Consider the following 26,876-nt stretch of genomic DNA (forward strand, 5'->3'; position numbering starts at 1 on the left):
GCACGGTCACCGTGTTACAGCCGGAAATATCCTCTGACATGGATGGCTGACGTCCACGGTTTTAATGTTAAAGATTGGAAGAAGAAGAAGAAAAAAAAAACCATCACACATGGCACAAAATCATTGCCATTTTTTTTTTTTTGGCAGCCCGTGAAAACTAGCATTGGTGAAATAGCCCTAAAGTGACTGGAAACTATTAAATTGCTCCAAGGCTGCACTTATTGCAGATTTCTGCTCAAACCCTCCTGAGGTGAGAGCAATAATCCACCTAAAGTAGGGTTTTGAGGTTGGACGCAAGTGTCCCCTCCACTTAGCACAGGAGAAGCCCCTGGTGTCGTGCGCTTGTACAAAGCTTAATGTGACCACTGCTTCTATGCGCTACCCACAACACATCAGTGCAAAAAAAAAAAAACAGTATTCTACACACTAATGTCATGATTAATTGAAACTTGACTCATATGATAAAATAAACCAATGGTTAAAGTTTATGCAGCTTGTGTGATTGGGCAGAAAACATCATTAACCAGGTTCAATAAAATTCCCAGCTCTGCAAAAGCCAACAGACCATAAAGTATCAGCAAAACAGCAACGGAATAGCAGGACGACACAAACTAGTGAGGAACTCACCGCTGGCAAACGCTAAAGAAAATAATAAAAAAAAATAATAATATATATACAAACTGAAATTATTTTGGGAAATAAATGTATTTACAGTATTAAAATACAAAAAGTAAGCCTGGTGTCCAAGTCACACAGGTAGGAAACTTTTACGACCAACATTGCAGAACAAACCAAGTACCCAGGCAGCGGGTCGCATGCTGGATAAACCGCTCTCCAAAACGAAGAGATATGTTCGGTAAAACTTAGGATGTGAGGAGAGAAGAGATAGGTCGTCATGCAGCTGCTGCTCCCTGGAACTCATAACAAACAACCCCCCCCCCCCCCCCCCAAAAAAAAAACAACAAACCCCAACACACAAATTGGTTGGGATCTAGAACCCCATCATCCACTGCTAGCAGCCCCTCGCATACCGTCATACTGATTGTACAGTGGATAGACAGAAGTTTGTGATACATACGGACATTGTCATTAACAACTACTATAGTGTGAATTGCAGGCAAGGGCCGGGGAACTTGGACACTTAAATAGAGGAATTATCAATTTTGAAACAAAAACCCAACTGAATGATAGAACTTTAAAAGCCGGGTTATCAGGAAAAGGCTGAATTGTCGGAATCCATCACGTTAGGTGGCTTTTGGGAGCTGTGAGGGGAGGTTACTGGCTTGTCCAGGCCGCTTCTGTTACCACAGGTCATGTCTTATTTCGTGACAATTTATTGGCCGTCTCCGCTGGACACGGAGGCGAGCAATTAAAAACAGGGTCTATAAATTACATTCTACAAACGGAGCACCAATTTTTGCAGATGACCTAAGCAAATAAAAACAATGAACATCTGTATCTGGCAGTAGACCCCCTCCCCCCCCCCTTAAAACAAAAAAAAAAACAAAAAAACAGTGACTAAAATGGATTTCATAAACACTACCTTAAATCACATCTACTTTTTGGTGCTACATGATTTCATTACAGCTATATACGGTACAATTATACAAAGTGTGATAACATAAAAAAAAAAAAAAAAATTACAACCAAAATAAAGATAGCAAACAAAACCTATTATAAAGATTTTTTTTTTTTCTCTTTTTCCAATTTTTTTTTGTTTTGTTTTTTCGGTCTTTTTTTTTTTTCTTACAGGAAAAATACTTTTGAAGTATGCATTTAGTACAGTAACTGTCCATTCTTTTAAAGAAAATCTACTGCAAGCAAAAAAGTTATCAACCTCCAAAATTAATCACGTAGCATTACTAAGCATATCCCCCCCCCCCAAAATAGTGTACAATATGCACACTTGGAAAATACGAAATAAAAAATAAAATTAAAAAATTATTCCAGAAGAGGTGAGCGTTTATGTATAAGTGTGGAGACGTCAGAGCTCGGATATGGTGGCAGGAAGTCTTGATGTGAGACGAGGGACCGGTCTCTCCTGCAGGGTGTTGCTGGCGTAGGGGAAGGGGGGGTGTACACTTAACAAAAAACACTTGAAAACTGGATAACGGGGTAAAAGAGCATCTTAAGCACTGAATAGTAAAGTTGTTTCCTCTCAATAGCTTACTACAGTACTTTATGAAAACAGTCTCTTAGAGGAGTAGGCTTCTTTTAAAATGAATTCCTGGAAACCATGTACAAAGGGCGGGCGTATTTTTCCTCATACACCTGTAAAGATGCCACTTAGGGTAAGACGTCTTTCCATCTCTGTATTGTTACTGGTTGTTTTTGGCTTTAGCGTGTGTTAAAATATGAGATTTCAGATTGGTCGACTGAGCAAATTTCTTATTACAGCCATCGAAGGGACAAACGTAGGGCCGATCTCCGGTGTGAATCCGCACGTGAGTACGCAAATTGAAGTCCAATGAGAATCGCTTTCCACAGCCTTCAAATGTGCACTGGAACACAAAAAAAAAAAAAAAACAGTACAAGAAGCGATTACACGCCTTTATCGTAACATCAAATGTGCCACATATAGCTAAAAGGTTGTATAAAAATGGACCGGTCACAGATTTACGCACATTTAATCCATTGCATTTGACCCCACCATCAAGTCACTGTATGGTCAATGACAGTGGGCGAGTGTGTAAACTACACAAAGCCATAACAGGTCTCCACTCTACGCTACATGGAAAACCCGCTGCCAGTGGGACAGTGAGATATCTCGGAGCAGAACAGGAAGGTAGACGACAAGGTGATGCCAAGTAGACCTACACTAAGTGTTTCTCCACTCACGTTCTCAGGCAATTGATGGTCAGGTAAAGGCAGCCAATGCTGGATCATAATAGGGGCCATAAAACCATAGGGAGCAGAAACCTCCGACACCATGGGGAGAATTGAATTGCTTTTTTTTTTTGCTGGCAGAAATTCATTGGATGCCCGACAGAGCAATTTAATCGTTTTGGGCAGCCATTATAGCGCCACCAGGTTTTAGCCACGTAAAGCGCAATATTTATGTGGTATCCCAGGCCAAAACCTTCACGTTAAAGCGAATTAACCTCCATAAGAGCGATTGTTTAGCTCCCTACAGAACCCAAGCCTGAACACAACACTAAAAGAAAGTACCGCCACAAATTAATGTGGCGATACCACTTTGCACAGAGATAGCAAGCCATCACGCAAGCCTGTGTTACTCCCCCCCCCACTAAACAAATGCTAAAGACCACTGCGCCATAGTGTGAACATGGTAGGTACAGTGACCACACGAATTAACCATCACAAGCGTTTTGTTAGCAGCGCGGCTTATAACCCAGAAACCAAATCATGTCATGAGGGAGAAAGATACATGGTGGGAAATAAATGGCTGCTCCACCAATACGCTAATCTACAAAACAAATAAATTGTAGTTTCTTAGATTTAAGACCAGTGGAAGGACTACTTTAAGACCATTCCTCCTTCTGTAAAGGATATAGCTGTATTACACTTCAACTCTCCTTTATAAAATGCTCTAAATGTCGCTATGATCATAATGGAAGAAACACTTTCAGGGACATGAACAGTTGTCATCAAATTATATTTTTGTTTAGATTTATTTCCATTAGTAATGAAATGATGGCAGGTGGGGAATTTATGGTCATCCGACCCTGTCTGTGGTCCCTCCCGTATCCCATCTGTGATTCCTCCCATGCGCTGCATCCATGGTTGCAGAAAATTGGATAAAAAATATAAATAAAAAATAAAAAAATCAAATACGGATTTAATCGATTTTTTTTTTTTTGGTAATTTTTTTTTTAAATAAACATTTTAAAATGTAAAACATTTACTTTAAAAAAAAAATTTTTTTTTTAAAAAAAATCCCATTTAAATAAAAAAACAAACAAAACAAACTGATTTAAATCAAATAAATCCGTTTTTTATTTTAAATCCAATTTTATGCAACCCTGGCCGCATCTATACAGATCTATTAGTGGGCAAAAGTCACTTGGCGTCATTACTAAAAGATACATTGGAAAGTAGTTTCATGTATTTTTATTCAGAGAGAAATAAAGCTCAGCTGATAAGAGTGGAATAAACCCATCAAAACAGAAGTTTTCACATTTTTAAAAAACAGCAATAAGTAACATTACTCCCCCAACGTGCAGGCACAGAATGACGCCGATAGGTAATACGCCTGAATTAAAAAGTGAGGTATAAGAGCGGGGCGGAGATGTGCACCTTGGAGTACGGCGGGACTGATAAATACCTGAAATGGCTTCTCGCCAGTATGAACCAGCTGATGTCGCTTAAGTTTTGAGCTTTCAACAAAGGCTTTTCCACATTCTGCACAGACGTGTACGCGTGGACCGTGTGTGTGTAAGTGTTTCCTCATTGCAGAGTTATCCCTGAACATCTTAGTGCATCCCTGAAAAACAAACAAAACAGGCATTTGCTATAGTTTATGGGTTTTGCCCACATTTGTAAATGTTAGTGAAAACCAGCTAACGGGAGAATGGTGCTACACCCTGAAAGTCTAGCCAAGCACTGGCCATAAGCTATAGGACAACCAGTCATTTCCCATCGGTGCATGTAAACCTCCATTTGAGGGAATTTGGCCAAGGTACTATTATTACCCTTCATGAGGTGACTGGTGTATCCAGTTGTATGACGATCTTCCAGGCCGCTGCACTAATAGACAACGATAATATGAGATATGGTAAGAACTTACCCTTGTTATCTCTATTTCTACAAAGTTCCACAGGATGCCTTGGGGTATAGGTGTGACGTCAGTCGCAGGGCACCAAAGAGTTAAGCTTTCAGCCTCCCAGGATGCACTAGGGTCCCCCTCCTATACCCCGCCCCCGAGCCAAGGCATCTCAGTTAGTTACCAAGCCATAGGCCGGAGGAGGAGAAGGAAGAGAGAGAACAAAGATCTGGACACATACAAGAATCACATTCTCACCAGAGGGAGACGGAAAACCGGTGACCAGAGCAAAGCCCATCTGCAGCACAGGTGCGACAGGGCGGGAGTCCTGTGGAACCCTATGGACTTCGTAGAAATAGAGATAACAAGGGTAAGTTCTTACCATATCTCATATTTTCTACTTCAGGGTCCATAGGGTATCCACAGGATACCTTGGGGATGTCCCAAAGCAGTATCCTTTAAGGGTGGGGACGCTCCTGTGCAGAAAGGAGAATCCGCCGCCCGAAGGAAGCATCCTGAGAGGCGAAGGTGTCAAACCTGTAATACCTCACGAAGGTATGGACAGAGGACCACGTAGCAGCCTTGCAGATCTGGACTGCAGAGGCACCACGTCGAGCTGCCCACGAAGGACCCACAGACCTAGTGGAATGAGCCTTCCTTAGCTGTTAGCCATTTAAGATCCACTGAGCCCAGTGGTTCAAACGGTGGTCCTTGGAGAGCCCTCAGGACCACAGCCAAATCCCAAGGCGCCACAGGTGGAACAAAGAGCGGCTGAATGCGGACAACACCTTGCATAAAGGTGCGCACATCCGGGATTGTAGTAATCCTACGGTGAAACCAAACAGACAGGGCCGAAACCTGTACCTTCAAAGCAGCAAGGCGAAGCCCATGATCTAGTCCCGCTTGTAGGAAGGCGAGAATCCGAGACAGACGAAACTCCCACGGTGCATAACCTCTCGGTCTACATCACTGGAAGAACGTATGCCACACGCGATGGTATATCCTCGCGGAAGACGGTTTCCGAGCTCGCAACATGGTACGCACCACAGAGCTGGAAAACCCCCGGGACCTCAGCATGGCCGTCTCAACAGCCACGCCGTCAAAGACAGCCGAGTCAGGTCCGGGTGAAGACAAGGACCCTGAGACAGAAGGTCCGGTCGTAGCGGCAACCGCAGATGACTGACCACGGACAGACCCTGAAGGTCTAAGAACCAGTGCCATCTGGGCCACGCGGGAGCTATCAACAGGAGCGTCCCTCCTTCCTGTTTGAATTTCCGGATTACCCGTAGAAGAAGGGAGACCGGAGGGAACAGGTATGCGAACCGGAACGTCCACCGGACGGACAGAGCATCCACCAGAGACGCCCCTTCGTCTCTTGTGCGAGACCCGTACACCGGCAACTTGTTGTTGTGCCGGGACGCCATGAGGTCGATCTCTGGAAGACACCACCTGTCCACCAGCAGTTGAAAAACGTCCGGGTGCAGGGACCATTTCCCCGGATGAACGTCCTGGCGACTTAGAAAGTCCGCCTCCCAATTTAGCACTCCCGGGATGAAGACCGCTGATATGGCCGGAAGATTGCGCTCCGCCCAAACCAGGATCCGAGACACCTCTACGAGAGCCGCCCGACTGCGGGTTCTTCCATGCCTGTTTATGTAGGCCACGGTGGTAGCGTTGTCCGACTGGACCTGTACCGGGTGGCCCTGGAGAAACCGATGTGCCTGCTGGAGAGCATTGAAGACCGCACGGATTTCCAAGATATTTATGGGAAGCTCCGCTTCTGTCGGCGTCCACCTGCCCTGGAACAAGTGTGGACCCAAAACCGCTCCCCAGCCCCGAAGACTGGCGTCCGTTGTCAACAGGACCCAATTTGGAACCCAGAACGGACGACCCTTGTTGAGGTGGGTCGTCCGTAACCACCAAGCAAGGGACAGGCGAACCTCCGGGGTGAGCACAATCGTCTGGGACTTCAGAGACTGAGGCAGCCCGTTCCACTTGGACAGGATCAGGTGCTGCAGAGGTCTGGAGTGAAACTGGGCGTATTCCACCATGCCGAACACCGACACCATGGAGCCCAGTAACCTCATCGCCGAGTGTAGGGACACCCAGCGGCTGTGCAGACAACTGCGCACCCTTGACTGTAAAGCAGAGATCTTGTCCTCCGTCACGAAGATCCTTTGCTGTTCCGAGTCCAATAAGGCTCCAAGATGCAGAATCCTCCGAGACGGGATTAGAGTGGACTTCTGCCAGTTGATTAGCCAGCCGTGCCGTTGCAGCAGTGCAATGGTCAGGTCCAAGTGGCGTAACAGGAGCTCCGGAGATGCTGCCACCAATAACAGGTCGTCCAAGTACGGCAACATGCGGACTCCCTGCAGCCGCAGAGAAGCCGCCATCACCTTGGTGAAAACCCGTGGTGCTGTCGCCAGGCCAAAAGGTAACGCCCGAAACTGGAAGTGGTCGCTGCGGATTGCAAACCTGAGGAACTGTTGATGGCGCAAAAGAATAGGGACATGCAGGTAAGCGTCCTGTATGTCCAATGACACCATGTAGTCCCCAGGTTCCAGCGCCAGAATGATGGACCGTAGGGTCTCCATCCGAAACTTCGGTACCCGCAAAGACCTGTTGAGTGCTTTGAGGTTGAGAATCAGATGATACGACCCATTGGGTTTCTGTACCAAAAAAAGATTTGAATAGAAACCCTGGCCCCTCTGGGAGAATGGAACAGGCACTATAACTCCAGCCTGGAGCATAGTGTGCAATACCTTCCGCAGCTCCGTAGCCTTGTTCCGGTCTGATGGTAGACCCGTGGTGAAGAATCGAGCCGGGTGTCTGTGCCGGAAGGAGAGGGCGTACCCGTGGGAGACCACCTCCAGAACCCAAGTGTCTGTCGTAGTGGTCGACCAACACTGGGCGAACTGCAGCAGGCGGCCTCCCACCCTGGGATCCCCCAAAGGGAGGCCCGGACAGTCAGGCCGCAGGCTTGTCATCTGGCTTGGGGGCCGGACGTCTGGTACTCCATGCCTGCTTCCGGGGCTTGACCGATTTCTTAGGGCCAGCCTGTCGAGGAAACGACTGTGGTTTGGGCCTGCCCTGAGCCCTAGATGACCGAAAGGACGATGGTCCAGAACCAGAAGGAGCAGCGGCCGACGGGAGACAAGCCGATTTGGCTGCCGCCAGCATGGCCACAATCTTATCCAGATCCGGACCGAAGAGAACTTCTCCGGTAAACGGCAACGCCTCCAGACCCTTTTTGGAATCTGCGTCCGCCTTCCAGGATCGCAGCCACAAGGTGCGACGAGCAGCTACCACTGCTGAAGAAATCCTAGACACCAGAGTACTAATGTCTAGGGCCGCCTCGTTGATGTAGGTGGCCGAATCACGGAGATTGCCAATCAACTCCGCCTGTTTGGCCGGACAGTCGGAATCAAAAGAAGCCTCTAATGAATCCACCCAGCGCTCCATCGCTCTGGCAACCCAGCAAATGGCCATAGCCGGCCGTGCTGCCCCCCCCGCAAGGGAATAAGCGGACTTCAGGCAGGTCTCCACCTTGCGGTCCGTAGCATCCTTAAGGGAGGACATGGATGGCATCGGCAATGTGGCACTACGGACAAGACGGGTCACGTGAGAATCCACCTGTGGAGGGGATTCCCACTTTGCAAAATAATTATCCGCGAACGGATAAGCCACCGCCAGGCGTCTCTGCGGCTGGTATCTTTTGCCAGGCTGTTTCCACGCCTCCTCTAAATGGTCCACCAACTGACCCGAAAGAGGAAAGACTGTGGCATCGCCCTTCACATCTTTGAAAAAGGCATACTTAGATTTAGCCGCTGGGGGAACTTCGTCCTCAATCACCAAGGCTGTGCGGACCGCCCGAATAAGTCCAGGAATATATACTTTGGACTTAGCATCAGCGTCCTTAGCATGGAGAGGTTCCTGATCGTAAGGATCCAGAATCTCCCCATCATCAGACGTCCCCTCGTCATCCTCATAAGGAGCCGACAGAGACGCCAACGGCCGTTTATGCGGCCGCATCACAGACTCCCCTTGCAACACATCCGACAAGTGCTGTACAGAACTCGTCAGGGAGTTAACCCACGCTGGCTCCTGAGAAACTGGGAGCGGCGAAATAGGGAGACTGTGGGGTACCACCAATTGTCGTGGGAAACCCTGCATGGGTGACGACACCACTGACTGCTGGGACAAACCCATCGGTGTAAACGCGGGCTGCGGAGCTAACTGGCCCACTAAGGCTGTAAGCGCTTGAGCGAAACAAGCCCAGGGCGGCTCCTGTACCGATGCAGTAACCGTAAGAGGCCGCGCCATAGACAAACACTGCCGGCAGAGGCCCTCCGCGCTACCCTCCCCCTCCGCTAACGGTACTTTACATGTAGTACACTGTAGCCGGAGGGGAAAATCACTTTCAGACATGATGGCACCACGTATGTGACCCCTCTCACCAATTATATATTTAAAAGGCGAGAGACCACCCTGCAGCACCGCACCGCAAGGGCTTAGCAGAAAAAACAGGGACAGTATAAAGCTGACAGTTTAGAAAAAAAGTTACAGGCAGCAGCGCTAGCACAGTCACATACAATGCAGAGAAATAACAATTCCTGCACTAACAGCGCTGATCACTCAACTACACAGACACAGGGCCTGGTAGGACACAGCGCTGCATACACAGACCTGACTACAGCGGAGGAGAGGTATGCGGGGGGACCCAGACCACGATGCTTCCAATGCAGGCTTCCAGCAGCGTTCACCATGCTTCAGAAAAGATGGCCACCGAGGAGCAGAGAGAAGGCTGGCCTGGGGGAGGAGCGCTGACACAGGGCCAGTCAGCACAGTGCAGAGAGGGCTGTATGCAGCGGGGGAGGCGCCGGCTGTGAGACAGGGAAGGCGCACTCCCCTGGCATGCATTTAACCCCTGGGACGCCGCAGCGCTACCGCTCTGCTGCGGTCCGCTGTCCCAGGGGGTAGTGGAAGCGCAGGTTGGTCGCCTGGCTCCACGCTGCAGCCAGTCCCCAGGAAGCCCCCCTGCCTGGGGACTTAGGACCATGTGATCAGCGGGGACCCCGCTGCTTACCTCTGTCCCCCTTGAATCCGGCCATGGTCCGGAACATCTGGGGTCACCGGTAGCTGTGACCCCAGATGTCCACCAGCATCCCCGGATCAGTACCGGCGGGGTGTAGGGAAGACAGCATGGACGTCAGGACTGACTGTCCATGCTGTTCATCCAGATGTGCAGCCACAGATGCATGAAGAAAAAGCTTCAGGGGCTCTTCTAAGCCCCCCTCTAGCAGGTGCCTCAGACTACGGCCGGGCACCAAACGAAACTAAGATGCCTTGGCTCGGGGGCGGGGTATAGGAGGGGGACCTAGTGCATCCTGGGAGGCTGAAAGCTTAACTCTTTGGTGCCCGATGACTGATGTCACACCTATACCCCAAGGTATCCTGTGGATACCCTATGGACCCTGAAGTAGAAAATCTCCTTCTGCCCCTGGTCATTCACTGGTTCCAAGGCAGAATACCCAGCTCACCCCACTCAGGGGTGTATGGGAAATAAATAATCAAGTCTCTGCTTATTTGTAGCCCAAAACTGTGACCCACAGGCAATGGCATAAATCTCTGCCTGCAGCGTGGCATATCGGGCATGACTACTTCGGGGATAAGCCCATAATAAATCTATAGTGGGGCGGCTAAGAAGCCTGGTGTAATATGTTAGGGAACAGTTCTGTATAAGAGCCAGTCCGCCACAGCTGTAGTCTCCGTCTGCCCCCTCTGTATCACGCCTGTTTGTCTGCCCCGCCCATTTAGAATGTAAGCTCTCACGTGCAGGGCCCTCTAACCTCATGCTGCTCCTTATACTGTCATCTACTCCTCACTCGGGCACCTAGCGCCTGGTTGCTGGCGCCCCTGCTGCTTATTTGAGTGTTATGATCACTAATGCAGTAATGTATATAAACCTTGCCCTGCATTGTAAGTCACTTGTTGCTTGCTCGCTTCCTTGCCTATGTACTTTGTAAGGTGCTGCGGAACACTTGTGGCGCCATATAAATAAATGTTAATAATAATGTCCCATCCATCAAGTGTTTCATTCCCGGCATCCACCAGAGGGTTCAGGGTAACAGTATATGCAAGAAACTACCAACTGATGGCACCATGTCTCAGACAGTCTCCCCTCCATGCACCACGGGTCTGTTGCGGATCACTAGAATGTAGGCTGGAATCGGGGTGTAAAATGGGTAGAGGTACAGAATGTTCTCTATGCAACAAATTGCTGCTCTCGCTGATGAGCGGTCTGATTTAATAGCAGTCACAATCCTTCTGACACCCTGACTTGGTTCTAGATCAGTGGTTCTCAAACTCAGTCCTGAGGACCCCACACAGGTAACGTTTTCCAGGTCACCCAGCAGGTGCACAGGTGTACTCATTACTCACTGACACATTTTAAAAAGATCCACAGGTGGAGCTAATTATTTCACTTGCAATTCTGTGAGGAGACCTGGAAAACATGCACTGTTTGGGGTCCTGAGGACAGAGTTTAAAAACCTGTGTTCTAGATGCATGAGATATACCCAAACTCCTTGTGATGTCCTATGCTGTAACATTGATGCTCCTATCCGCACCCACCCTAAATTACCCGTGAGATCACACAAGAACAATATAAAGCTGCCCCAGTGCATCTATTACAGGAGACATATTGGAGTCAGTGTCGATGGGTTCAGCCAACAGACGTACAGACTATTCATGGGAGAGGGGAGATGTGACCTTTATATCATACGGTAGAAGAATACTAGATTGGCATGCCAGTGCCATACACTCACCTTGTGAGGACAGGCAATCGTTCTCGGTGCATCATCTTCTTTGATTTTTCTAGGTTTCATTCTTTAAGAAAAGAAAAAAGTATGAAGGAGTGTGATCAATGGGCGAAACCAATCCGCAGAGAGAACGCTTCCGAATAAGCGACAGGGAATCTGGGAGGTAGGTGGGAATATAGCCTGTGGGCTTGGTGTCTATGGGAAGTTTGGTGAATTCCAGGGCTTACCCTGCTGTGACTGTTGTATCAGCTCATAGTATTTTGGGTTTTGTGGCTTTGGAGTGCGAGCGACTTGCAGGAAAAAAAAAGAAAAAGGTCTCCGGATAGGTCTCTGACTTATGGGGAATTCAATTGTTGTCTGGGCGCCAGTTAGTGATAGGCAGCGGAAAAAGCTATTCAATTGTTGCTCTGTGCGGGCGCCCACTTGAGGTGGCGAGCAGAAATCCGTGAAAAGTCAGGTGTTCGGGCAGCGCTAACCAGGACTTTGCACAGGTATAGCCACTTTGCGCTTCTAAACCTGAGGCATTTGTGCGTGACGAGCATAGGGGTCCGCGCTGCACTCACATCCGCCGGCAAAACAATTGAATAGCTCTGTCGGCCGCCCATTGAATTTCCTGCTTAGAATAGTTTAAACCAGGGCTCGACAAAACCCAGGGGCCAGGTCGCCATGGCGACCAGATTTGGTTCAGCAACCCCCGGGCCCTGTAGTCAGTGGCGGGCTGGGCCGGGGGGCAGGGTGCCATGTGCCCCCTGGGCTGCAGCGCCATGCGGGCCGCTGGTAGTCGCTACACAGTGACTGACAAACGCACAGCCGCTGGCGCCGGCACGGCAGCTGTGTGTTTGTTTTGAGTGGCAGCCAATGGCGGCACTGCAGAGGGGGGGGGGGGTGTGGCCCACTACTGGCGGCACTGCAGAGGGGGGGGGCCACTACTGGCGGCACTGCAGAGGGGGGGACCACTACTGGCGGCACTGCAGAGGGGGGGGGGGTTTCCACTACTGGCGGCACTGCAGAGGGGGGGGGACGGACGACCACTACTGGCGGCACTGTAGAGGGGGGGGACGGGGGGACCACTACTGGCGGCACTGCAGAGGGGGGGGGGGGGACCACTACTGGCGGCACTGCAGAGGGGGGGGGGGACCACTACTGGCGGCACTGCAGAGGGGGGGGGGGGGACCACTACTGGCGGCACTGCAGACGGGGGGACCACTACTGGCGGCACTGCAGACGGGGGGACCACTACTGGCGGCACTGCAGACGGGGGGACCACTACTGGCGGCACTGCAGACGGGGGGACCACTACTGGCGGCACTGCAGACGGGGGGACCAAAGCATATTCTTGCATCTGGGCCCACCAGCCTCTAGTTCGCCCACTGCCAGCGGTGGCTTTGCTTGCCCAGGGGTTTTTGGCTGCGGAGGGGTGGTCTTTCTGGGGGTTGGTTGCCTGGAGAGGCGGGTTAGCTGCTCAATAATGTGGCTATGGGAGGGTGGTTTACCTGGGGTACCCAGTTAGTGGTGTGGCCATGGGGGGTGGTTGCCTGGGGCATAGGTGCTCAGTAATGCTGCAGTGGGGGAAGGGAGGGTCTAGCTCCTACACTTTCATCCTGGCTCCTAGGTTTTAGAAAAATTTGTCAAGCCCTGTTTTAAAACTACCCAATAGCTCGCACATATATACATTAAACTAGACCTTGCATTGTCATTGATTTGACTAGAACCTTAACGGGTGTCCCCATAGCCTCACTGCAGCAGTGTACAATGTACTAAATAAAGCATAATCACTTATATAGTAAGGAGCGCTCTCTGCAGGCCACACTGAGAATTACACTAAGCGAAGGTGTACAGGTTTATTCGCTTACATTATTTTTTGTACCATCGACATTAAACACACTTTTACTAGGGCTAAAGGAAGTGCACAGAGTCTACAATATTAACCTGAATAAAAGGCAGACAGTCTGTACAGCTTTCTTTTCCCTATAATCAATTACCTTGCAAACTCAGCCAGCTGCTTGGGATCAGACAGGTCGATGCCCGGAATACCCCCGGGGGGCAGTTTCTTTCCGGTCATGTACTCAGAGTAGTCCGGTGGGGAGTTTTCACCGATAATCTGCTCTTCTACCACCGTTTCATGGTCAATATCTTTCTTATCATCTGGAAGATTATAGCAAATAAGAGTCATTTCCAAGTCCCAAATAATGTTCATTTGGAAGAGTCGTGTCGTGATAATAAGGTTTAGGGGCCATTTAGCAATGATAAGCACAAAACGTGGTGTATAAGGCCGCCCACAGCGCCTCCCTGCCTGTGACCTCACTAAGGTTTCTGATTATAGAGCTTACACTTGTGAGGTTATCAGTAAACTGTACAGGCCAAAAACATTCTAATGTGAACCCCACCCAAATGTTCTCCCTTCATACCCGCTGCATTTATAAAACAGAGAACCTTATTTCATTACATTATTCCGTTTATTGACAGGCCAACAAAACCACAAAGGCATTTTGTACCACTTAAGACATATTCAGCCCCCTAAACTAGCTGCAAACAAACAATATTTAACACAGGTCTATTCAATTACATGCAGCGAAAGATCACATGTTCTGGCGCGAGGTACAGGCTACGTGCAGTGCGGACATGTCCAGTACATTCGGTAGCCTCATGTCATGCTATTCCTGTGCACTCATACGGGGGTGCGAGACAAAGTGCACAATGTACAGCCATGGCCAAAAGTTTTGAGAATGACAAGTATTGGTTTTCACAAAGTTTGCTGCTTCAGTGTTAGACCTTTTTGTCAGATGTTACTATGGTATACTGAGGAAATATTACAGCATTACATAAGTGTCAGATGTTACTATGGTATACTGAGGTAATATTACAGCATTACATAAGTGTCAGATGTTACTATGGTATACTGAGGAAATATTACAGCATTACATAAGTGTCAGATGTTACTATGGTATACTGAGGTAACATTACAGCATTACATAAGTGTCAGATGTTACTATGGTATACTGAGGTAACATTACAGCATTACGTAAGTGTCAGATGTTACTATGATATACTGAGGTAACATTACAGCATTACATAAGTGTCAGATGTTACTATGATATACTGAGGTAACATTACAAGCATTTCATAAGCGTCAAAGGCTTTTATTGACAATTACATTAAGTTTATGCAAAGAGTGAATATTTGCAGTGTTGACCCTTCATTTTCAAGACCTCTGCAATTCGCCCTGGCATGCTGTCAATCAACTTCTGGGCCACATACTGACTGATGGCCGCCCATTCTTGTCTAATCAATGCTTGGAGTGTGTCAGAATTAGTGGGTTTTTGTTTGTCCACCCGTCTCTTGAGGATTGATCACAAGTTCTCAGGGGGATTAAGATCTGGGCAGCTGAAGTGGAGACCCCACCCATGAATGGTCCCAGGATGCTTTACTGTTGGTATGACAGAGAACTGATGGTAGCGCTCACCTTTCCTTCTCTGGTCAAACGTTTTTTCCAGATGCCCCAAACAATCTGAAAGGGGATTCATCAGAGAAAATAACTTTACCCCAGTCCTCTGCAGTCCAATCCCTGTACCTTTTGCAGGATATCAGTCTGTCCCTGATGTGTGTCCTGGAGAGAAGTGGCTTCTGTACTGCCCTTCTTGACACCAGGCCATCCTCCAAAAGTCTTCGTCCTGTGTCATGCCAACAGTAAAGCATCCCGAGACCATTCATGTGTGGGATCACTCACAACTTTGCCTAAGAACACAGTCATGAATAAAGAATGGTCCCAAAACATCCTCCAAGAGCAACTTCTCCCAACCACCCAAGAACAGTTTGGTGACGAACAATGCCTTTTCCAGCATGATGGAGCACCTTGCCATAAGGCAATAGTGATAGCTAAGTGGCTCAGGGAACAAAACATCGAAATTTTGGGTCCAAATTTTGGGTTTCCTGGGTCCATGGCCAGGAAACTCCCCAGACCTTAATCCCATTGGGAACTTGTGGTCAATCCTCAAGAGGCGGGCGGACAAACAAAACCCACAAATTCTGACAAACTCCAAGCATTGATTAGGCAAGAATGGGCAGCCATCAGTCAGTACGTGGCCCAGAAGTTGATTGACAGCATGCCAGGGAGAATTGCAGAGGTCTCGAAAAAGAAGGGTCAACACTGCAAATATTGGCTCTTTGCATAAACTTAATGTAATTGCCAATAAAAGCCTGACATGAAATGCTGTAATCTTACTTCAGTATACCATAGCAACATCTGACAAAAAGGTCTAAACACACTGAAGCAGCAAACTTTGTGAAAACCAATACTTGTGTCATTCTCAAAACTTTGTCCATGGCTGTAGGGTGCAGGCATTCTCATGCCAACACCACATCTTCTACGTCGCCTCTACATCACATCTAATGAAATTGCCCCCATCGAGAGGACCAGTGATAAAAATGTTTAGGATTGCTATGTTATGTAGTACAAAGAGTCCTGCAGACTACTGATAAATATCTACAGGTCCACTCCTGTGGCAGCCTCAGTCCACACTCATACCACAGGTAGATGCTTCTATGGGCTCTCTTCCATGGGAATGTAGGTGGGGGTGGAACGCCCAACGCAACAGGTACTCTGTACATGAAACCGCAAATCTCAAATATTGTGCCCGGTTAGATTGGAGAACTCCTATTACCTCCCTGACAAACTATGGGGGGAATTCAATTCTAAGCCATGGATACAATGAAACATTCCGGAATTGCACATCGTGTCCATCTAAAGTTTTCCCTTGGAAGTGCGATACCTGCACAACCATAAATGGCCGATATGCGCAATACATCACATTGGTGAAGATTCAATCCAGCACGATGCGGAATAGCCCCGGGAAGGTGTTCCTGGAGTTATTTAATTCACTGCGCTGTTAGCCCGACTAAATAATTTCTTCTTGCACCCTCCTAAGGGTGCGAGTAGAAAACAGACCAAAGAGCCGGCCGCAAAGATGTTTTCTGGCTTGGCCTTGCGGCCGGCATTTTAGTCGGAGAATGCCGGTTAGTACAACTAAACAGCCAGCTTTAGGCACGGTGACCAGCATTCTCTAACTTAAGCGCCTTTAGTTGGACTTAACAGCGCGCTGAATTGAATAGCTCAGGGAACTCCTTCCCGCCACTATTAACACATTGAATTGAAAATATGTTCGCTCACCAACGACTGCTGGTGCCCAGGCTGATGGTAATGCGGTAATATGAATGCATTTCTGCAGCAAGAGTTTACATATAACCAAGAAAAAAGGATACGTGATGAATGCACATAACAGGACTGGTATATACCAACAGGATGGGGGAGATTCAGTTATTGAAAACCGACAGCTGTCAGCGCAGGGTGCCCAACGAGCAATTCAAACAGCTTCCGGCACCAGCATTTCTGGTTGCCCTCTCCTAAGGCGGTGAGAAGAAATGTGCAAACAGTCCATGGTTTGGGCGCCTTAACCAGGACATGTGGCGTGTTTAGCCGCTATACGTGGCTAAAACCTGTCTAATTGGGTGCGAAAACGCGATAATTAATGGGCGCCCAAACAGCTGAATTGCTACATTGGCCGAACATTATCGCTGCGCCCAAAATTGAATCCCTCCCCGAAAAATGTAGAATAAAAAAATAAAGTAGCAAAATGTTATTGTTGCTTAATGTTCTAGGGCAGAGCTTCCCAAACTTTGCCACTACAGCCCAGGTTTTAAGGCTATCCATGCTTGAGTCCAGATGGTTACATCAAAATGACTGAGGTACTGATTAAGTCACCTGTGCTCAAACATGAATATCCTTAAAACCTGTACTGAGTTTGGGAAACTCTGTTCCAGGGTGTAAACGTTCGTATCCACTAGCAGATAGAGGAACGACAGTACGATTACAACATTGTAATCGTACACTCGTTCCTCATAATGTGCAGTGCCTACACTGAATAAACAATATGTCGTTCAGTGCAGGCACCCCTCCCTCATCCCCCGAACAAGCCCAATCTGTAGTTATCGGCAGTATGACTGGCATGTTCAGGGGATGATTGATATCAGAAACAACCAGCGGGAGCACATTGCTGGTCGTTTCCGACATTATAGTGCGCAATTGAACAATTACGATGTCGTAATCGTTTATTTAAATCGCCTAGTGGATACGCGGCATAAGAATAAAAATGTGAAATGCGACGCTTGTTCTCTGCCCAATGTCCAATCTAGCAAAGCGGTGTATAAAGCTTGATGTTTAATATTACTTGTTATATACTGTAGAACTTTTCTACTCGGTAAATGTATCTTCGCGTAGATACAGCGTTATTGTACTATGCTATAAGCTATTTCTTTAACGAAACAGAGCTCTTCAGATTTACATTTGTATTTCTCCCCTGAAAGGGGCCAATAAGAGACCAATTCTGTAACCGGGTAATCGAGTCACACGGCTAAGATGGCCAATACGGCAAGGTGAATGAAACGGTCGCGCTGAGGTGCCATCAAAGGAAGCCGTGTCCCCCCAATGGAAACTCATGAAAATCGGTGGATTATAGTAAACGGATGAATAGAGGATCACCGACGTAGCTGCTCTGCGGAAGAACCATGTCACACTGGTCCCAACTGGTCTAGTGGAATTGGACAGCCAGCTCTCAGGCTTGATAAATTGTGGACCTAATCTGCTTTCATACCTGCTAATCTCTCTTCTTATCATCATAAAGATCGAAAACGGTCAGTCTGCATAGCGTCCCCGCTGTGAATAGATGCGCCCGGCATCTATTCACATAGAAGGTAGAGCTTGGGGACAGCCCGGCATGTTCGTAAGTGCCAGGCACACCAAAAGTAATGAAAAGGGGGGGGGGGGGGGGGGAAGCGTCTTAAAGATGTGCCCACTTTTCTCGTGGCCACATCCCCATTCTCTAGGTCGAGTGAACACTTATGGAAACAATTACTTTTGCGTGCACCATTGCCCATCGAAACTGACTGGGTTAAATTAATCTAACCTTAGGGACTGATCTGAATCTGCTTTGGAAAGAACATAGTAAAAATAAGGAACGATCTGTACCCCCCCCCTCCCCATGGATCTTATGAGTCCGGCAATATCTGCAATGACTTTTGTAAAAATAGGAGAGAGTTTAGCTCAGTCAAAAGGAAGAGCCCTGAATTGAAAACGCCTTCCCTCCCTTCAACCGTAAAAAGAAATGGTGTCCTTACCTCATGGGCGCATGGATGTAGACATCCTTGACGTCTATGCATGTCAAGAATTTGTTTACTCCATGACGCTTATTACTGATCTCATGGATCCATTTTGAAGAAGTCTATATAATGCCTTGCGTGTAGACCAAGTTTAAGATTGTTCGATAACTACCGTCTGGTTTAGGGACTAGAAAACATTGGAGCAAAACTCCAGGGTCTTATTCTTCTCTGGTGCAGGAATTACTCCTGGAGCTAGAAGAGACACGAATGACTGCTCTAAAGCCAGACTCTCTTGGCAATCTTGTGGAAAAACATCTTCTTATGGAGCGTACACACGGTCAGATTTGTCAGATGAACGATTGAACGATGATTTGAACGATTTTACCAAAGTTTTGAACGATTTGAACGATTGAACGATTTTTGACTGCATTAAAATGAATGGAATCGTCCAAGTCTGACTGCAAACACATCAGATGTCAGATATCGTTATCTGACCATCGGGAACGCACATCGTTGATCGTCCATCGTTCAGGCATGTCAGATATGAACGATTTTCCTTCAGATATGAACGACTTTTAAATCGTTATCGTTCATATCTGAAGGAAAAATCTGATCGTGTGTATGCACCATTAGTGTTGGACCTGAGAGGCTTAGGATATAACCTCTCTCTAATGTTAATTGTTACCCCCAGTGGTCTGAAGGGGACTTTCACCACTTATCCCTGGATGACAAAAGACAAGCACCCACCACAGCGACATCTGGGTGTATGCCCTTCCAGTCATATGGTTTTATCCTGGAGTCTAGGCGTCTCACATTTTCCTGGCTTCTCCCTACCTGTCCAAGTCAGCTTATCTTGTAAAGAACCACCTTGGAACGAGGCCTGAACTGTAGCCTTATAACAGGACAGGTTTCCCGGTCAAAAACAGTTCTCTCCTGTGGAATCTGAAATTCTTTTATCTAACTCGGGACCAAAGCTTTCCAAAAATTTGTTTCTGAATCTGTGCTCCAAGATATCAACCATAATAATATGCACCTTACCACAACAGCTGACCCTGAAATATTTGAACTCCGTAAGAGTAGATCCAATGCAGCCTCACCTAAAGAATCTGGTCTAAAATAAAATATTAGGCCTGAGAGCTGTTCCTGTGGCTACATGAACTGATTTTACCATGCTCTCACACTTCCGGTCTTCTGATCCCTCCTTTAAGGAGGCCACCCTGGGATGGGAAGTGTGGTGGCCTTGGATAAGCGAGTTACCGGAACGTCTAGCCTAGGCGACCACTCTCCGCTAGCAATCTCACCTTGGGGTAACGCATACATGGAATATTTGTCATGTCTTATCTGGATTTAAAGATAGTTCCCCAATTAAATCACATAATTAAGATGAAGGAGATAAGATTGTTTTCCTTCAATCTGTAAATTCTGAACATACCTCCTAAAAGATCTTCCTTGTTCTCAACATCTCTTAAATCCAACACTTGCCGAACTGCTCTAACCAGAACATCTAACACCCATGACACCCAAGCCCCTTATCTACTAAGGAAAACTGGGCTTCACAATTGGGAATGATACTAACCAGTACTGCCTACTCCTTCAATACTTAATTTTAAAATGAGGAATGGGTTAGAAGGGAGGGGCTTTATACCTGAGAACTTTAAACAGCTAAAATAACTGTACCTATACTCTCAATACACCCTATGGTCAGCAGCGCCCCCAGATGGATGAGATTATGGGGATATGTGTACAAACAACCTGCAGATATGTGAGCCAATCTTAACTGGTTTAAAAAGGCAAGAGGCCTGGGCTAACTACCTGCTGTATTGTGTGCAGTTATTGTATAAAAGCCTCTGAGAACCTAGTTTATATATCCTCTTGAGGTTCGTTACATCTGACTTCTGATGATCTTTTATGCTAGTTATTCCCAATGCCTTCAATTGGGAATAATTGTCTTTTTTTAGGATATTTTGCTGGAACTAACATCTACCTGCATCTGCGTGTACCCTGTGACTACCAGTGAAGCTCCGAATGCTTCTACAGAGTTTGAGCCCAGTGTCTCAGAACTGGCTCTCTGCACACTACCAACATGGACTGTTCCAAAGTAAGCGGCGAGTGAGGAAATAGTGGTCCCCGCGCAGGAAGCACTGCAGCAGCGTGACCACACATAGCTAGGAGCAAGCAGTTCCAGGTGCCGATGTATGAACCCACTAGTGACAATGACACAGGCCCGTATTCAATTAGTTTCGCCCCCGCGATACATTTTCGCCTGCCGGACTTTGCCTACATTGCGTATTTTAGCCGCGGAAACTTAGTGCGTGTACCCGCGATTCGCCCTAATCAATTCCAAAAGACGCAAAAAACGGAGATACGCCATGTCAGAACAGGCGAAAAATGGTGTCAGAATCGGGGAAATCAGCCTGAACCCCCCAAAAAGATACAGAAAACACTGAGAATTAATGTAGTAGTGCCCGATTAGCCCCAATGAAACAGTTTGGGGTAATTAAGTTCGCACAATTGCCTCTAATTAGCGTCTTTGAAAATGGGTGCTAGCATATATATAAGTTGCTTAAGTGAAGTTAAAAGAATGTAAAAAACGCACCTTCAGCTAACACCTGCAATGAAAAAACCACCGCACCCATGCCTGCAGACCCCACGAGAGTCTATTTCGCTACTCATTATGTTTGTACCCACACTTTGCCCTTTTTCAAAGGTTTTTTTTTTTTTTTAACGCAGTTATTCTTTGGGGGGGGGGGGGGGGGGGCTGTCCCAATGCCTATTACACTGCATTGCGTTTTTGCGTACGCGAAAAGCGTTGGCAATTGAATACGGAGATAAGCTTTCGCCTGGCGAAGAGTCGCAATCGGCAATACTTTTTTGCGGATCTCGACTTTTCGCCTCGAATTGAATACAGGCCACAGTAGGAGGGGTACATAAACAGGTGGTTACTGATGGCAAAAGGGAAGACCTGAACCCAGTAGGAGTGACCCCGTCATGTACCGGCTGGCAGAGCAAGGCCACAAATGTGCTAACATTACTCTGCCTCGTACAGAAGTGCTCAGGATAACGAGCGACACATTTTATATGTAAAGTCTTGTTAGAGGACGTTTCCCATTTCCTGCTTACTCTCCCCTCCTAGTCTGTGTATGCTCCAGGAACATCCTGACAATGACATGAGATCTGTACATGTTACAAGGTCATCAGGGCGGGGGATAAGACGATGGGCACTACAGTGCCCACCAGCACTGCAGGGGTTATTTAGGTGGAGGACCCCTTTAATGCGTTTTAGCGAATAATAATTAAATGAGGTGCTGGATCATCTTTGCTCATTAATGAATAGGTCTTCGTACAGCCTAATAGACCACTATACCTAACATAGAAGTTGTCCGGTGAGGCTCCATCAACTCATCTCACTGTGGAATCTGTGTAAAAGTCCACACTGCCATTGTCCTGTCACTGCCCCATAACGTCCTAAGGTATATGCATTTCTGCTGCGTTGTCTAGGGAAACGGCGTTCCAGGGAGAAGAGACAATAAATATTGATGCCTCAAGTTTCACCACTGTGCCGCCACCACCAGTGCACAAGTTAAAGTCGCCACAGAATCCTGCACTTGTCCTTCTCCGACCTAAACAAATTGTGTAACAATCGCAAAAAGCAGCACCTTTGAAGTGCGTCATCTTCCTATAGAAAGAAGGGGGCCCTCTGGCCATGTATGGGGATTACTAATAACGTAGGTTTGAAAATTGGTGAGGGCAGCAAACTGATTTCTTAAGAGCGAAACAAGTTTTATACTTTAAATATAAATAAAATAAATAAAGTGCCTCCTTTTACCTTGGAGGAAATGACAAATGGAAGAGATTAGTTTTACCTCTACACATCTGCAATATAAACCCAGGCCCTGTCTATTGTGCATTATGTATATAGTGTTCACTCTAGTGGGCCAGTGTATCAAAGCTAGATGTGAGTTATAACTCACCAACCAATCAGCTTCTAACTTACATTTTATAGGCTGTGTTTGAAAAATGACAGGTGCTGATTGGTTAATACTTTTTCTCTCACAATTTTCTCTCTCATCAAACTTTGATACATAGGCCCCTAGGGGTGGGATGCATGACGCATCGCACTCGCGAAGAATTCTGCCGATCTTCGCATGCATGCTGGCGTTGGTAACGCCGGTATGCATGACGATCACTGCAAAGGACTGCTCTGTCGGTAAGAGCGTCCCTTTGCGGTGGAGGGGCTTCCGGGTCTATGACCCAGAAGCCCCCAGGGTCCGTCTGCGCCGTGGTGGGTGCTTGGAGGGATCCGATTGGATCACTCTCTCCGCATTCCGTGGAGAGAAGCCCACAGGCTTCTATGGGTAATGCCATCAGTAAGATGGAGTTACCCACCACAACCAAGCCCCAGAGGGCATCTCACACCGAGGATTGGTGCATATGAGAAATGTGGTCATACCCACATTTTGGGGGTTTGACCACATTTTTCTCATTGATGCATCCAGTCCTAGGTCTGGCGCTGGGCAGGGCGCCGGACCTAGAAATAGGGCACAACTGCCCGAAAAAGGGGGCTGGTCTTCAAGACGCACCCACTTTTCGTCACTTTTGGGGGCATGCCCAGCACTTACAGACATGCCAGTCTGCCCCCAAATGCTGCTATCAGTGTGAATTTATGCCGAGCGCATGTGCCCGGCATCCATTCACCGGCAGTGCCCGCTAAACCGCAGTCTTCTTCACTCTCGGGATACTGCGACCCATGGATGGGGACTAAGCCCGCAGGCTGTTTCAGCGGGACGCCACGCCGGAGGGCAGTGTGCTTTGTGCCCTTTGGAAATAGGGCAGGGCGAAGTGCCCCGCTAAATCAGCCTAGCGGGATCGCTATGTGTAAGCATAGAAGTGTCATGGCCACTCAGCCTTATGGTGGAAAGAAACGGTAATATAAGACAGAGCACATATGCTTTAGACTTAAGGTGGGTACACACTGTATGATGTGTACTCGCCGATGCGACCCATGATCCCAGGACCGACAGATCGATATGCCAGCCCCCGTCACATAGCGCTACATGGGATTGTCAGCCACATCGCCTATCTTTCTGCATGTACAAAAGATCAGGCGATGCGGCCGACGACTCCAGGAGGGTGCGGAATGCACGATATAGTGCATACACGGAACGATATTGCCGATTTGTCGTTCTGATGCGTCAAATCGTTATCAATGTCGTTCCGTGTGTAGGGGCCTTTACAGTTTTCCTAACTTGTATGCTACATGGAACTAATATAACTTGCACCATTCATTTCCGTGCTTGATGGAAGAGATTCAATTGTTTTTTTTCACCGTGCTACTTAATGGGCGCTCGATGTAGCAATTCAAGTGTTTTTGGGCACCCATTAATTAATGCACATGTCCAGCTCAATTAGACCGGGTCTAGCCAAGTAAAACGTCTAAAGTCTTGGTTAGCCCGCTCACACCAAGGACTTATCACAAATATCTGCTCTCACGGCTATTTGCACCCGAACGGAGCAACAATTGAATTGCTGTCGGGTGTCCATTAGTTTAGGCGCCCTATAAAACACTTGAATGGCCCCCATAGCGTTTGTTACACAATAAATGAAAGATTTACATTGTACAGTTGGCTGACATGAACCAATAATCTCTTCCCCCGAGCAATAAACTGCATCGCTCCTCTCCCACAGACTCTGGCACCTGCTCATCACACATGGAGACCAGGTGTACTCTCTCCATCACCTCCCACACTAGTACTGCTCCAACTGGCAATATGCCCTCCAATGTGCTCATACCAGCCCACACCAACATCGGTACCCATTGCCCCATTGGTATAATCCCATCATTATCCAAGCATGTGGCTTTTACTCCTCTTCTGGCCAATACTCTTCCTCCAATTACCGGACGATCTCCCATGCCCCACAATGGGTCTTTTTAGAGTCTCCAAAATAGTCACGTCACACAGACAGCCTTCAGTCCAGCTTCCATTCCCAACACTCCAAAGAGACTGCACTCACTAAGGAGGACAATAATTTGAGCACAACTAAATCTAAAGGCCACTAGGCGCTACTTATCCACCTGGACCTGTCTGGGCCACTGTGACCATCAGGAAGTGTGAGCACCTTTGTGTAACACCAGTAGGTTTCTGAGCATTCAGGTTTGTGGTAACGTATTCAGTAGGATTTACCACACGGCCGGTGGTTCAAATCCAGACAGCGGCATCCCGGCAGCACTGAAAATCCCGATCGTCCCCAGGTAAGTATGCTCTAAGCTATTCTACCCCCTAACCCTCCCTTAGAGGTGCTTAACCTCCCCAAGTGCCTAACCCTAATCCTCCCTTCACCGCCACCTAAACCCAAGTCCCCCAGGGAGGTACCTATCCCTAACCTCACCCTGGGGGTCCCTAACCTAAACCTAATCTCCCGAGGAAGGGGGGGGGGGTTGTCTAACCCCAAGTTCCCCCCGGGAACCCTAAACCAAACCCTCCCCCTCTTGTCCGCGCCCGGCTTACCTACGATCGGTAAACCGGGTGTAAGGCTCCAGGCGTAGGGAAAATGACAGGCGTCTGGATTTCGACGCCTGTCATTTAACCCTTGCCGGGATTATACAGTCAGGAAGCCGGCGGTCGGGATTCCATCCATCAACTTCCCGACCGTTTCCCGTGGTAACACAGTGATGGAGACATTAGAAGCAATGCACACTGTTGGCTGATGCTGGAAGTAAAGACGCAACAACACATTAACGCCGCTGCAAGTGGGTGCCTGAGCATGAAGAGAATTGGTCGTGGCATTGGCATAAAGGAGCAGATATGGCTCTGAATCAGGGCCAATGTGTCAAAACCTGGGTAAAGACCATCGAAAGTTGTGGGAGCAAAAATGCATTAAATAATCAGCATAAGGCTAGACAAATCTTAGCTGAGAGTGTGGTTAAAAAATATAAAAAAAGCAAGGAGGCTCTGTAATCAGTTTTATTGTCCACTGTTGCACCAGAAACCGGCTCTAGATGGCAGCACTTGCTGCTGGGAAAGCCATTTGTATTGTACAAGCTGATGTCTGTTGTATGACGTTCCCAGCAATTATTGCTGGCCAAAGCTACGATACTAGCAACTAAAGATATACAACATCATCCTCAAAACATTGGTTTACTTCACATATTTAAATTACTGAATTGATGACGCCTTACTTTTGGATATGTCCAGGCATAGTCCCATTTTACTTTGTCGGAACTCTTCAAATGAGTGTTAATCTTGCAATCACAGTTGGAGCGTCAAAAAGTACAGATGGAGTTGCCTTAGGTGCCAATTTGTAGTGTCATGAGGAACAGCAACCAAAGAACACAGTACACAGGCATTCCCTGAATCTCACTTGCCACAGTACAAACTTGCAGTAAAAATGCATCTTCTGCAAACAAGTTACATAGAAAGGAAAACTTTTTAAACCAAAATACTATGTGATACAGAGGAGCAACTAAAACCTTCACAGATGTGAGTGTAATCAATCCAATATGGAAATAAGCATTATTAGAAGAGCGAAGGCAGAAAGTCTCTACAAATAGAGTATTGTCCACCTATTACTGGGAGCGATTTAAATGTTTTCTCGGGTGGCGGTCAGTGCCGGGAGCCAGACGGAACAATCTAAGTGTAGCTCCATTAGGGCGCAAACAGCCACCAGCTCCGGTATTTCTGCTCTCGCCCCTTCCTGAGGAGGAAAGCAGCACTGGGAGATAAGTCCTGGTTTTGGGGTGCCCTAACCTGGACTTTCAGACTAGCAGCAAAATCCCAGGTTATTGCACATGAACCTGGGATATTGCTTAGTCTGAGAAGATCCATTAAAAAAAACCTGGGTCGAGCATTTCAACTCAGGTAGTTAGAAGGGTTGAACCCTGGATATAACCGGGTTGCGGCTCAGTGTCAATGGGTAACCTAGGTCATCCGAGCCAGGACCCATGTACAGCATAGGAGGAGCAGGAACTTGGAGATAATCTCATCTCCGAGCGCTGGGAGTGCACCAACGTGGCCGACCTGGGAATAAGCTGCCTGTCTGAAAGGGGTCTCAGCCGGGTTGGACCAGTGTTCAAAATCCCAGGTATGATCCACCATTTAATCTAAAAGGGGCATTACAGTAGCGTTCCCGTTAGGCTTTTTCAGCAGGGCGCCACACCCTGCCCTATTTCTTAAGGGTAGAAA

At 47.6% G+C, this 26,876-nt stretch overlaps 1 protein-coding gene across 1 annotated transcript in view; it reads right to left on the reverse strand.

The window, feature by feature from the left end:
- Nucleotides 1–1,672: 1,672 nt before the first annotated feature.
- YY1 (YY1 transcription factor) overlaps nt 1,673–26,876 on the reverse strand; it is a 30,375-nt gene continuing 5,171 nt past the window's right edge. The window contains exons 2-5 of the mRNA XM_088475383.1: nt 13,527–13,689; nt 11,551–11,611; nt 4,286–4,444; nt 1,673–2,501 (exon numbers count right to left, since the gene is read on the reverse strand). Coding sequence (XP_088331509.1) covers nt 2,319–2,501; nt 4,286–4,444; nt 11,551–11,611; nt 13,527–13,689 — 566 coding nt within the window. The 3' untranslated portion in view covers nt 1,673–2,318. The remainder of the gene's footprint in view (nt 2,502–4,285; nt 4,445–11,550; nt 11,612–13,526; nt 13,690–26,876) is intronic.

Source organism: Taudactylus pleione, unplaced genomic scaffold (genome assembly GCF_031769625.1).
Source record: "Taudactylus pleione unplaced genomic scaffold, aTauple2 ptg000171l, whole genome shotgun sequence".
Lineage (NCBI taxonomy): Eukaryota > Metazoa > Chordata > Amphibia > Anura > Myobatrachidae > Taudactylus > Taudactylus pleione.